The sequence below is a fragment of the Nerophis ophidion genome, linkage group LG24 (genome assembly GCF_033978795.1).
Source record: "Nerophis ophidion isolate RoL-2023_Sa linkage group LG24, RoL_Noph_v1.0, whole genome shotgun sequence".
NCBI classification, from domain to species: Eukaryota; Metazoa; Chordata; class Actinopteri; order Syngnathiformes; family Syngnathidae; genus Nerophis; species Nerophis ophidion.
Window position 1 is genome coordinate 28,050,924 of NC_084634.1, and position 14,959 is coordinate 28,065,882.

The 14,959-nt window shown below is 40.2% G+C and overlaps 1 protein-coding gene across 1 annotated transcript; it reads right to left on the reverse strand.

Moving 5' to 3' along the window:
- Positions 1-24: 24 nt before the first annotated feature.
- Positions 25-14,645, reverse strand: emc7b (ER membrane protein complex subunit 7b). Its single transcript, XM_061886493.1, has 5 exons — positions 14,288-14,645; positions 9,032-9,151; positions 8,803-8,941; positions 4,897-4,977; positions 25-575 (listed from the first exon to the last, which is right to left on the reverse strand). Exons 1-5 carry the CDS (start codon positions 14,509-14,511, stop codon positions 417-419), a joined length of 723 nt encoding a protein of 240 aa, XP_061742477.1. The 5' UTR covers positions 14,512-14,645; the 3' UTR covers positions 25-416.
- Between the last annotated feature and the right edge of the window lie 314 nt (positions 14,646-14,959).

Sequence of the window (14,959 nt, forward strand, 5' to 3'; positions counted from 1 at the left end):
ACAAATAAGACGTAAACAAATACGTATTATATACCATTGCAATTTATTAATCCACGCTTCTTAAATAAGATCTCATCATCAGTCTTAAAATTACTCGATTCATCGTCATTCACAGCCATTTTACTGAAATAATAATAAAAAATCTCTGAATATGTATAGATCTCAGGTAGTGCAGTTAGCAGCGAAGCACAGCGGAGGATTAGAACAATTAACGAGGAGCACGACAGCATGGGACTGCTTATAAAAGGTTTTGTGGAGGGGGGGAAAAAAAGTAGTTTTTTTGTGTAAGTAGTTAGTTTACAGCTGGTCATGAAGAGAACTGTACAATAGACCAAAAGTAGAGCAGAAGGAGGGGAAGAGAAGACACTTCAAATTCTCGCTTGTGTGACTTGTGCTTCTTCGGGCATTATTCATTACTACCTCCTTTTGACAGCTGGCCTGGTTCCCTTGCTGCTGCTGCTGCCGCCGCCCGCCTTGCTGGAGCCCTTGGAGCCCGAGAAGAGCTTGGTCATGAGCTCCGACACGTCCGGAAGCTCTGGGTTAGGGTTCAGCATGTTCATGGACTGTTCCATTTCCTGGGAAAATATGGCAAAACAAAGTCCAATTAGATGTTAATCCTAATAACAGTAACAGATTGTTTATGTATGTATATATAATGTAATCATAATACAGGGTTGACCCTAGATTTCCAAGATACCTCTGGCGATGGGGGCGTGGTCACCATGGCGTCATCGCGTAATTTGCCATATATGATATGATTTTCTGTAAACACGACCAGATATATATATATATATATATATATATATATATATATATACATAGTGTATGTGTATATATGTATGTTTCAATGTATATGTTTCAATATATACATATATATATATATATATATATATATATATATATATATATATATATATATTTAATATAATCATAATACAGGGTTATATATATATATATATATATATATATATATATATATATATATATATATATATATATATATATATATATATATATATATATATCTCTGGGCGTGTTTAAAGAAATTCATATCATATATGGCAAATTACGCGATGACGCCATGGTGACCACGTCCCCATCGCCACAGGTATCTTGGAAATCTAGGGTCAACCCTGTATTATGATTACATTAAATATATATATATATATATATATATATATATATATATATATATATATATATATAGATTTCCAAGATACCTGTGGCGATGGGGACGTGGTCACCATGGCGTCATCGCGTAATTTGCCATATATGATATGAATTTACGCGATGACGCCATGGTGACCACGTCCCCATCGCCACAGGTATCTTGGAAATCTAGGGTCAACCCTGTATTATGATTACATTACATTATTAAACACTGTATAGTTTTTTTATCGGTTATTTTTTCAATTTAAGAGCATGATGTGGACAAATTCTCTGAGTAGGTCTGCATAAAGCCAAAAAAATGTTCAAGTGAATTATTGCATATTGTTTCAATGCGTAGCACCGTGAGACAATAATATGTTGATTGGCAGTCTAAAAGTAACATATCTTCCTTCACTTATTTTCGCAGTTTTATGCATTCATATTCCTAAAATATAAAAATCAAAAATTGAAATGAAATGCAATTTGAGGGAAAATTTGAAATTTGTTTTTTTCTCAAAATTGTGCAGCACTATTTGTTACAAACAACTGTCTTTCAAACCGCTTCTTGATGACCACTTTTGTGTTTGGAGAAATACTCTTAACTCTCCCGTTCTGGATCTTCTGGCATGTGTGTGACAGGGTGAAAAGCTCTGACTCGTTTAGGTAGATTTGGGTTGCATGTTGTAATCTCGAGTCCCAAAATAATGTGTCGCCAACTAATTAAATACACAGTGCTGTACGGTGCGACAATATTAAAGCAAATGCAACTCAGAATAAAGCGTGCTACTTCAAAAAAAAAATTAACTGTCACACATTTGAGAAAAGGAATTTCAACCCTTTCATCGCATTTTGCTCCTAAAAGGAATCCATCCAAATTTGATAAGACTAGAATTTAACTTTCGCCCATCTGTATAGCATGTTTAAAATGAATTCAAATCACGACCATTGAAAATTTGGACTGTGATTGACGCAGAAGTGTTTATCACTCGCGCTAAGAGCTGTGAGCCATAGGTAAATGTTTTTTTTAAAAGAGACTAGAGATTATATTGGACTTTTCTTATATTATTTCCACTGCTTTTTTGTTATCTCAAAACACCTTCTAAATTGGGATCCTATTATGCACATCCTACTTTTCTTACTTGTTGGTACCTGCTTTTGTGTATTTGGCATCCCCATCAGTCCTGAAAATGTAAAAACAAGGCATGCTGGTGGAGATATTTAGTTAAGTCAATGAATAGTTCCACTTCTGGGTTAGTTTATAAGCCAAACTATATCGAGATACAAGTTTTGGTCCATATTGCCAAGCCCTACAATTGTGTTAGCGACAGTGCTTGCAGTTTAGGGATGTTCTCTCTGTTTAAGCATTACAGTAAGTCTTTTGAGGGCATTGTGTTTATATGTATGGGTGGACAGGTGTGTCTTGTTCACATTGAAGACATTTCATCTTGCTAAAAATGAAAATGTCGAATATCGGCTTTTTTGCTGATATTCGATATTGTCCAACTCTTAATTACCGATTCCGATATCAACCGATACTGATATACACAGTCGTGGAATTAACACACTGGATGTATTAAAAAATATTAGTAAAGCAAATAGAACTACATGTTTCAATCCCTTTGGTAAGTAGGAACAGTCTTGACGGTAGCAGTCGGTGTGGAGTGGTGAAAGGGAGGGTAAGTATGTCATTGGGGTCTTCAGGTGGGAACCCTGCTTCATCGACGTTTTGTTGATTTAAAGCCCACGACGTCTCCAGAGGGCTCAACAGTGTACCTAGTGTCCCAAGTACACCCCCCTCCATGCCATACCCTCCATATCCCGTCGGACTCTGCAAGGCAGGGTCGTCCTTTTCCCCAAGTCAGGCTTAAGCCTGACCGCATACCATTGTCTCTTATTGTACTGCCCAGTTGGGATCCTTGCGCTTAATCCAGAGGCAGTTGCTGGCTTTTTCGGCAGCACTTGACATGGACTTGATAACCTGTTGGAGGGAGCGTCCCGTCACCCCCATTTTTCTCAACAGACTAATCATCAATCAATCAATGTTCATTTATATAGCCCTAAATCACTAGTGTCTCAAAGAGCTGTACAAACCACAACGACATCCTCGGTAGGCCCACATAAGGGCAAGGAAAACTCACACCCAGTGGGACGTCGGTGACAATGATTACCCAGTGGGACGTCGGTGACAATGAGGACTATGAGAACCTTGGAAAGGACCACATATGTGGGCAACCCCCCCCTCTAGGGGACCGAAAGCAATGGATGTCGAGCGTGTCTAACATGATACTGTGAAAAGTTCAGTCCATAGTGGATCCAACACAGCCGCGAGAGTCCAGTCCAAAGCGGATCCAACACTAATGGTAGATGTGGCAATAAATCCCCGGCATCCCACCTCGACTGGGAAGATGCTGGTCTGCCAGCCATTCTGGGATGTTTCAGCTGCCAGGTCAGAATATATATATTTTTTTTTCTCTCGTAAGCCTCTTCAACCCCTTACTCCCATGGTACTGTCAGCTCCACGACATAAGCCAGCTTTGCTGTTGGAGACCACCGGACCATGTCTGGCCGGAGTGTTGTCGCCATTATTTCTGGGGGAAACAAGCTTTTTATCAAGGTCTACTTCCAATTTCCAATCTCGAGCCGACTGCAGGATGCTTGGATTATTTGGTGTCGTTTCACACTCTTGATGTTGGCCAGCTGGTACAAAATGTGTGAAATGGACCTTTCCTGCTGATGTTTGTGGGAGATCGTTTCTGGTGGTTCGCCGCTGTTCCAGTGTTAATGCAAGCTCTCTGAGTACTTGGTTATGCCACCAAGTATAGCGTCCTTGGGTGAGACTTATAGTACACCCTGATATATGTCTTAGAGATGCAGGTACTTGACACAGGGAACAGGCGGGATCTTCTCCGTAGTAGGTTTTCAGATTTAGGGGGGACGGTAGCAGGTCGTACGTGGCTCTGATGATAAAACTCAGCCGTGCTCCCTCCATCTGCCAGTTGTCACACCAGTTGAGCTTTTTCTTCTCCAAGCTTTCCCCAGTTGGTCCATCTCCCCTGCTTGGCCATTGAGACGGCTTCCTGTCTCCTGATTTCCTCTACTACCAGCCGTCTCTTCTGCTCTGATGTTGCTTTGTGCCATAGAGGAGCTTTTGGGATGAGCCCGAGTCCTGCTCTCCCATGCTGTACTTGCCCAACCACATCTCTCAATTGAACAGCAGACTTTGCGGATGTTCTTCCGAAATGTGTTTGTCATTCTTGTTTGGTGTGGGTTCACAGTGTGGCGCATATTTGTAACAGTGTTAAAGTTTTGTATACGGCCACCCTCAGTGTGACCTGTATGGCTGTTGATCAAGTATGCCTTGCAATCACTTATCTGTAAAAGCCGCACATATTATGTGATTGGGTCGGCACGCTGTTTGTATGGGGGGAAAAGCGGACGTGAGGACAGGTTGTAGAGGACGCTAAAGGCAGTGCCTTTAAGGCACGCCCCCAATAATGATGTCCGGGTGGAAATCGGGAAAAATTCGGGAGAATGGTTGCCCCGGGAGATTTTCGAAAGGGGCACTGAAATTCGGGAGTCTCCCAGAAAAATCACGAGGTTGAAACCGATACCGATAATTTCCGATATTACATTTTAAAGGATTTAACGACCGACAATATCGGCAGGCCGATATTATGAAAAAGCTAAGCGTGCAGCACTGATAAGTGTATTTTTGTTCTAACAAGCCCTTTTTGCGGGTTTTCTTACCTTTCTCATCTCTGGGTCGTTGGTGTTGACCACTTTGGGCAGCAGAACAATAATCAGCAGGGGCAGCACCATCATCATAACCTGCAAGTGCAACACAATCAGCACATTCTAACAGAGTATCAAGAAGACAGGAGAAACTAGTAAATACAAATATGTGACTTGTATGGTAAAAATGTATCTTCAGCAAAAAAAAAAAGATTGACACTTGACTAACAGTACGGAAGGGATGGGTGATATGGATGAAAAACTACTCAATATTTCATCACAATATATTATTAGGCATAACAATTACAATATAACTAATTTCAAAGCAGGTAATAAAGGCACCTATTGTGGTTGCTGACGTTTGCAATAATATATTGTGTTCCTTCTGATAGTATTATTTTCTCAAAACACAAGATGGTGGTGAAACAGTAGGAAATTAATATATAAATTATTTCCAACTATTAGCTCTGATTTAAATCATTTGGTCTTTGCCTTTTAAGTCCCCCTGTTCTCAGACACTTGTTTGTTTTTGAGTTTGTACACAACAAAAAGAAAGGAGATTGTGAGAGTAAAATAGTCAGTCAAATCACTGTCGTATCGGCCATGTACAGTATTGCTACTGTCAACATCAATCAATCAATCAATCCGCTCCCTAGGTGTGTACAGAAAAATATCGATTTATATCCGAATTACAATTTTTGTTTTTCCCGATTCCAAAGAGTTTCTTACTTTTCAAAAATCAATTAAAATGAATTATGAAAACAATTATTTTAATTTTTTTTGGTTTAATAAAAATAAATTTTTCAAAGACAAAAGCAACCAAAAAGTTTTTCTAAACTGTAACCTGTTTTGAAAAAGTGCCATTATGATTTATATAAATAAAATATTGTAACACTCTGTTTGAATCAAGAATCGATTCTGAATTGAATCGTCACCTCAAGAAACGGAATCGGATCGAATTGTTCTGTGTCTAAAGATCCACGCTCCTATCTACCACCCACCGCTTTTTACATTCAAGAGCTCTAGTTAAGAGGTTAGCATATTCTCCTACGGTGTGTTGTGTAGCATGTTTAGCTATTCTTCGTTTTCCAGAAATATAGATACTTGTAAAGAAACATAGTACATTTTCCACCATGGAGGCCAGGATTGCAATCCAAGAGAAGTTAGACGCTAGCAAGAACGCTACATGGCATTCTTTCGCTGCCTTGTCACGGTCAAATTTGCGGGACACAGCTGAAATGATCCATCAACATGCATTGTCACGATATAATAATTGTTTTAAAAGCTAAATTAAGGTGTCCAAAATGCGGCCAGGGGGCCATTTGCGACCCGCAGCTAAGTTTTTAACGACCCGTGGCACATTGTAAAATACAATTACAAAAAAAAAAGACATAAGTGGAATAAAAGAGCAAACATGTTTACTGTTAAGAAAAAACGTTGAAATGTTGACTTTGATAACATTCAGCCACCGACGTCCCACTGGGGTGAGTTTTCCTTGTCGTTGTGGTTTGTGCAGGCAGCCCTTTGAGACACTAGTGATTTAGCGCTATATAAATAAACATTGATTGATTGAATGCAAGCTGTTTTCTTTTTCAAATTGTCAAAAAGTAACAATAACCAAAATCAATGTTGTTATTGATTATTGATCTATTTAAGGCTCCAATTACATCACATCAAATATTACACTTTCAAATTATTTTTGTGGAACATTTTGGGTAATCCATGTGTTTGCCATGTCAAAACATAGGGCTTCATTAAAAAATAGCATCAAACATTAAAAAAAAGAAAAGCATCGATCTGAAGTTCATGTCGAGATTCAAGCACTGAAAGTAAACATATTCTTCCCAATTTAAAGAGTGGGACTCCTTTGGACCACCAAGACCTATAGTGTATTTTTTTTTTTTTTAAATCTGTCAGTGACCTGCTCAGTGGCCTTGTGGTTAGAGTGTCCGCCCTAAGATCGGGAGGAACAAGGAGGGGATGGATGAAACGCAGAGAGTATTTCACCACAGTGAGTGTGACGATCAGTGGTACTTTAACTTTAATGCTCAAAGAATAAAAATTAATCTAAATAAATGTTATAAATTATTGACCTATTCAAGGCTCCAATTACTTTAAATCCAATATTTCAATGTATAATAATTTTGGGGGAAATATTGCATATTTTGGGCATAAAACAAAATAAACAAAAAAACCTGAAAAATAACTCAAATGTATAATCGAAGAATAGAGCTGAAGTTGATCTAGAGATTTACGCATTGAAAATAAAAACAATGACTTATTTTTAACACCTTTGGATCCCTGAGAATGTTAGAGGATTTTTTTTAAACTGTCATTGCTCAAAATGTGTCATTGACCTATTTAAAGCTCCAATTACTACATCAAATATTGCACTTTGAACTTTTTGGGGGGGAAATGTTGCATACCGTATTTCCTTGAATAGCCGCCGGGGCGCTAATTAATTTAAAACCTCTTCTCACTCCTGCGCTCATTCAAGGCATGCGATAAAAGTAAGCATGCGCTAATAATTTTAAAACCTCTTCTCACCCCGGCGCTTAACAATGGCATGCAGTAAAAAATTGAGTGTGATAGAAAAAATTTAAAAAAATTAAACAATTCTTCTTCGGCCGCGGCCCGGTAGTTGGGGACCACTGCTCTACAACATGTCATCATGCCCATCTTTGTACCATGCCATCTGCGTGCCGGTAGGACGCATGCATTTCGCTGCTTCTCATACAAGATTTCAATGCATACTTGGTCAACAGCCATACCGTTTACACTGATGGTTGTGATATAAACAACTTTAAAACTCTTAATAGTATGCGCCACACTCTGTGAACCCTAACCAAACAAGAATAACAAACAAATTTCTGGAGAAGATTGGCTATGTAACACATTATAAACGCAACATAAGAATTACCCAGAATTCCAATGCATCCATGACTCTTGGCTATATTATACACGCGCCCCCAACCCCGCCCACCTTATCCGACGCACGGATGGGGGGGAGGGAGGGAGGTTGGTGCCAAGAGTCATGGATGCATTGGAATTATGGGTAATTCTTATGTTGCGTTTATAATGTGTTACAGAGCCAATGTTCTCCAGAAATGTGTTTGTTATTCTTGTTTGGTGTAGGTTAACAGAGTGTGGCGTATAATAGTAAGAGTGTTAAAATTGTTTTATATCACAACCTGATTTACACATAGTAAATGCAAAAAAAAAAAACTCCTTCGCCATTTTGGCAGGGGAAGCGTCACTCGTGACGTCACAAATTTGACCCGGCGGTAAAAGTGAGCATGCACTAATAACTTTGGGGAGCGAGTTTTACCCGGCAGTAATTCAAGGCAGGTGCATATTACATGCCCGGCGGCTATTCAAGGAAATACGGTATTTTGTGTTTTTGCCACAACAAAACAGGGTTTTCTTTGACAAAAAAGGCATACAACTTTTTTTTTTTTTTTTTTTTTTTTTTTTTTATAAATTTTACCTTATATCGATAAGAGAGACCTGGAATTGATCCTCAGATTTAAGAAACAAAAGTAAAAAAATAGATACACATGTAGGAGTTACTTTTAAAACTTTTATGACTGACACCCTTACTGGTCCACATGATCTTTAAAATTTAACAAACTTTAAAGGGATTAATCCTAAGGGTTAAACATTTTTTATATATTGTATTGGTTTTTAAATGGAAAAATATCAAAATGGCCCCTGCATCTTTTGATTTTTCTGTGTGGACACCCTTGGTCTATATCGTGCAACCCTACAGTACAGTAAAGCTTTTATTACAGTGACAGTTTGACTTCTGAACATATTGGCTCTAATTCTGATCCTTGGGAAGAAGATGACAAAAATAGATTTCATTAACAACACAACACATTATGTCTATTTTGACTCATGACCACAGCTTTCTTTAGTTACCATTGGGTTCATGAGGAAGTCGGTCCAGCCCCAGGTCTCCCTCTTAATGAAGTAGCTGTGCAGACCACTGGCTCTAATTTGAAGAGGATACGGCTGCCGGATGACTTCTGAAGTCTTAATGTAGTTGACAAGACGAGCCCTGTTGAATAGAAAAAGTGTTACAAGCGGGAAAACGACACAGGGGATTCAATTCAGTTTAAATGTAAGGAACTTAATAGAAAGTTTGTACCTCATTTTGCCCTTGGATGTGATATCAACACGGACCGGCTCAAATCGGTATGCTGGAGTGACAATCTCTACAACATAGGACCCGGGGGGGACATCGTTAACAGCAAAACTTCCATCAGTTCTGCAACAGGAGAACATAACAAGGTTCAGTACCACTCTTCCTGGCTAAATGTACCTTTAGATGTACAATCTTGTGTCATTTCAAGTTGTGACTGCATTATTTATGTGTGTCAATGGATGTTTGCCTAATAAAGTAACATAACTCAGAATTGGAACAACATTTTCCGGATTGTTCTCCACGAGGCTCTAGTTGGTTAGTTCACCACCCTTCGATTTCAATAGTGAGCAATACGGACAGTCGATATCATACTGATACTTTCTACATGAAATAGGGCTGGGCGATATACCCGATATATCGCGGGTTTGTGTCCGTACGATATAGAAAATGACTATATTGTGATATTCGAGTATACGTTCTCACGCAGTTGCTTTTAGCTGCGGGCATTACACTGCAGGCTCTTCTCGCTCTTTCCTGTGTCTCCTTCTCACAGACAAGCGCACCTTCTTATATACGTCACATACTATCACGTCGTATACGCCATTGCGGAGCAGAGAGATAGCGGCATGGGTAAAATTAGCTGTGATGCTAGCAGAACCGTGCGAGTGGTAATACAAGAAAGAAGGTGCAAATGAAGGAAGAATTATTTCCTAAGAAAAACAGCAGGGGGTCCATCGTCTGGCGGTGGGTTGGCTTCAAGTGGGAAGATGTTGAACAAATAACAGTAATATGTCAAGTGTTGGCCAAACGCTTTGCTACAAAATGTAGCATTACTGCAAATATGTAGCATCATTTGAAAGTTCACCTGCTAGAGAATGAAGAGCGCTTACTAAGTACCGCATGTCAACATCTCCTTCGGTACCACACGCCCACACCATCAAAATGCAGAGGCAAACATTTCCAGATTAACACTGTATGAACAAAATAGTCAACAACGGAATTTATTAACGTCCGTAGTAACCGACCACATAGCGAAGGTCAAACATTATTTGATTTACTATTATACAGCTCATTTTTATTTGACACTTAAAATGTCTCCGACAATGTTGCCCTTTCGGTTTTGGAAATGACATGAACGTTTGTACCACTTCTTAATAACTGTTTAATAAATACAGTTTTGGTCAATTGACTTAGTTGGGATTTCCTTCTCTGCATGAAAGTTTAAAAGTAGCATATATTAATGCAGTATGAAGAAGAATGTTTTAATGTAGACACATAGAATCATTATACTGATGTGATTATATGTATCAAGTGTTAATTCAAGGCAAAGGCAAAATATCAAGATACATATCGTGTATTGCTATATGGCCAAGAAAATATTGAGATATTTAAAAAAGGCCATATCGCCCCGCCCTACAGCCATCTAATGTTTTGGAAGAGCAATTGAATTGCAAATGAGACTCAAAAGAAATCAGAAAGCAAGATATAACAACTGCACAGCACAACTATCAAAATCAGCTCATTCTTAAATGTAACATTAAAAAATAACATTGTTATTATCAAACAATTAACATTTATTAACCCACACTAAAGCACCACAAATTGGCAACATTTAGTACTGGTTTTGATTCTTGGGTACAGGGCATTGGCACCGTATCTGTTCAAATGTGAACAGTACCCATCCCTATTAGTCACTAGTGCAAAATTATAGCAAAAATATAAATAAATGCTGCGTTCTAATATATTGTTATAACAAACTTTATGGTATGCCATCCATCCATCCATTTCCTACCGCTTGTTCTTTTTGGGGTTGCTGTAGCCTATCTCAGCTGCAACATTTATTCTATTTGGAAATATATATCCCTCTGCTAATCAGGTAGACCGAATCAGTCCAGGTCCATTTAAAAAAATTTAAAACTGTCAAATGTAGATTTTCCTATAATTTGTGAAATCTTTAATCTACATAAACCTGAAGAAAATATTAATACAAGTAAGTAATACAACCCTTTTTAGGGATGTAGACCACATTAATCCAGGTCAAGATAGAAGTAGAAAAAGTAAAGTGTTTTTATGAATTTTGAGGGTCTATGGGTTAATCAAGTCTAAAATTTAGAACTTTAAACAGTGTTTTGTGATCTCGACCTGGACTATTGTGGCCTACATGGCCAAAGTTGTTTAGATGTGTCTTTGTTATACTTTGAAAAATAATTAAAAGCATTTCACAAAACATAAATCAAAGTATATTTAAATACAGCCCTTAATCACAATGCCTCCAAGGGCTGCACAAACCACAACGGCCAGGCAAGGAAAAACTCCAAAAATTCCATAATGGGATGCAGTAAATTTGTTATGATTATTCTTTAAGCAGAACTTATGTATATTTTCGTAACATTGCTGCTGTTTGTTGTCCTAATTTTGCATGAGTGACAACATTATTAAACAATCATAACATTTCAAGTATGGATTTTTTAGACTGGTGAATTTCCATAATTTACAAATGTAAACCTTTAAAAAAGGTACAAACGCAACATTTTTGGAGACAGCTTATTAAAAAGAAAAAAAAAACAAGCACAAATACTATTAAAGCTTCCTAAACCATTACTCAGTGGACTAGTGGTTAGAGTGTCCGCCCTGAGATTGGTAAATAGTGGGTTCAAACCCCGGCCGAGTCATACCAAAGACTATAAAAATGGGACCCATTACCTTCCTGCTAGACACTCAGCATCAACGGTTGGAATTGGGGGTTAAATCACCAAAAATGATTCCCGGGCGCGGCCACCGCTGCTGCTCACCGCTCCCCTCACCTCCCAGGGGGGTGATCAAGGGTGATGGGTCACATTAAGAGAATAATTTCGCCACACCTCGTGTGTGTGACAATCATTGGTACTTTAACTTAATTAGTACATTTTTAGTCTACTTAATACCTGCATTATCCTTTCTCTATCCATCATTTGAAACGGAGCTACTGTGTGGAACAATTTCCCTTGTGGATCAATAATGTGTGTCTAAGTCCAAGTAAGTGTAGGGAAAGTTAAAAAGAGAGAAACTGTAAATTGTGTAATTTATGTCAAGGTGAAAAGCACACTGTTCCCCCTGAATCCTCACTGGATCAGTTCACAGCTGAGTGCGGAGGGACTGGGATGAGAATCAGCACTTCCAAGTCCGAGGCCGTGGTTCTCGCCCGGAAAAGGGTGGAGTGCCATCTCTGGGTTGGGGGGGGAGACCCTGACCCAGGTGGAGGAGTTAAAGTACCTAGGAGTCTTGTTCACGAGTGAGGGAAGAGTAGATCGTGAGATCGACAGGCGGATCGGTGCAGCGTCTTCAGTAATGCGGACGCTGTATCGATCCATTGTGGTGAAGAAGGAGCTGAGCCGGAAGGCAAAACTCTCAATTTACCGGTCGATCAACGTTCCCATCCTCACCTATGGTCATGAGCTTTGGGTCATGACCGAAAAGATAAGATCACGGGTACAAGCGGCCGAAATGAGTTTCCTCCGCCGGGTGGCGGGGCTCTCCCTTAGAGATAGGGTGAGAAGCTCTGTCATCCGGGATGAACTCAAAGTAAAGCCGCTGCTCCTCCACATCGAGAGGAGCCAGATGAGGTGGCTCGGGCATCTGGTCAGGATGCTACCCGAACGCCTCCCTAGGGAGGTGTTTAGGGCACGTCCAACCGGTAGGAGGCCACGGGGAAGACCCAGGACACGTTGGGAAGACTACGTCTCCCGGCTGGCCTGGGAACGCCTCGGAATCCCCCGGCAAGAGCTAGACGAAGTGGCTGGGGAGAGGAAAGTCTGGGTTTCCCTGCTTAGGCTGTTGCCCCCGCGACCCGACCTCGGATAAGCGGAAGAAGATGGATGGATGGGTACAAGCGGCTAAGGGTGCTGAGGAAGAACAGACTGGAGAGACAGCTGATGCTGACCTTCTGACGTACTGCATAACAGTGTGGTACGCCAGCTGCACTGAAGCAGACAAACAGGCAATTCAGAGGGTCATAAAGTCTGCACAAAAAATCATTGGCTGTCCCCTGCCCTCCCTGAAGGATTTACACAACTCCCGTTGCCTCAAGAAAGCAAAAAACATCACCAAAGACAGCACACACCCTGGCTTCCACCTGTTCGACCTGCTACCATCAGGCAGGCGCTACAGGTGCATCAGAGCCAGAACAAACAGGCTCAGAGACAGCTTCTTTCCCAGAGCTGTCACCATGTTGAACTTTAACTAATAATAATCATAATTCTGCCCTGCCTTAATACTACCCTTTGAGTGCAAAAAGTCCGACACTGATTGTTATTTATTACTTTGGTACTTTTGTCTTGTTCTGTATATTGTACAGTATTTTGTGTTTCTATAGTGTTTTGTATATTGTACAGGATTCCTTATTATTTTTATTGGATAGTAGTCTGAGTATTTCAATTGTTAGTTTTCTTCCTTTATTACCTATTGTGTTATTTATTTTACCCCATATTTGTTCCCACTACCGCACCTTAAGTTGGAGTCTTTAATCTCGTTATATGCTAATATAATGACAATAAAGTCCATTCTATTCTAAAATGAGTTTCCTCCGCCAGGTGGCGGGACTCTCCCTTAGACATAGGGTGAGAAGCTCTGTCATCCAGGAGGAGCTCAACGTAAAGCCGCTGCTCTGCCACATCAAGAAGAGCCAGAAGAGGTAGTTTGGGCATCTGGTCAGGATGCCACCCGAACGCCTCCCTAGGGAGATAATTAGGGCACATCCGACCGGTAGGAAGCCACGGGGAAGACCAAGGACCTGTTGGGAAGACTATGTCTCCCGGCTGGCTTGGGAACACCCGGGATCCCCCGGGAGGAGCTGGACCAAGTGGCTGGAGAGAGGAAAGTCTGGGCTTCTCTGCTTAGGCTGCTGCCCCCGCTACCCAACCACAGATAAGCAGAAGATAGAAGAAAGAATGGCATGCCAAGGTGTCTCAACAACGTTATGGGTATTTAGTTAATTAATCATAACATCATATTAATAGGACTGTAATATATTGTAAAAATGGCATTGTTTTATCTTTCCTCATTATGTCACAATAGTGACTGTTTGTTATTGTAGCATTAGGACACCACGACGTATAGTCAATGTATTTTCCTATACAATAACGTCTTGTATTTATCAATTTTAACATTTTGTACAACCTTTGACTGTGCCAACTGCTATTGCCTCTTGCTCGGCGTTAGCTAGCATGCTAATGTTATTTCACTAAGCTAACTCCTCAGCGTGCGTGTAAGAAAATGTTTTACCTGACAAAACCCACGTAGTCTTCGCCGTCCACAAGAATCCGGGCCGCGGAGACCCAGTCTGGCGTTTTAACGCCAGGTACGATGGCCCTTCCTTCGATTTTAAAGCGATCTCCGGCGGTCTGTGTCGATACGCCTGCGCCCGGGCCGCTCTCCATGTCGGTGAAACATGAAGCTACGACGAACGTTGTCAGCATCACAAGCCATAGCAGCGACATTCTCTCCATGTTGGACGCCGTTATTTATGAAATAAAAGACACTTTGCGCAGCAGGAGCGACAACATAAAAAATAGCAAGTACTGTAGCAGTCGAGAGACGCAGACTGCACACCGGAAGTGTTGTGCAATGACGTCACTTCAAAGACAGCTTTATTGATCTAAATTTGACGGACAAACGGAAGTGACGTTGACCGCGGCGTTTAAAACATGACCACTTCATTAGGGACACGTGCACTATTTAACAAAATCATCATATGTGAATTGATTAACGTGGACCCCGACTTAAACAAGTTGAAAAACTTATTCGGGTGTTACCATTTAGTGGTCAATTGTACGGAATATGTACTGGACTGTGCAATATACTACTAAAAGTTTCAATTTCAATCAAGCGTAGACATCTTATAAGTAAACGCAGCATTGGCTGTGTCACGCCAAATTTCTTCCCCCCTAAAAAACC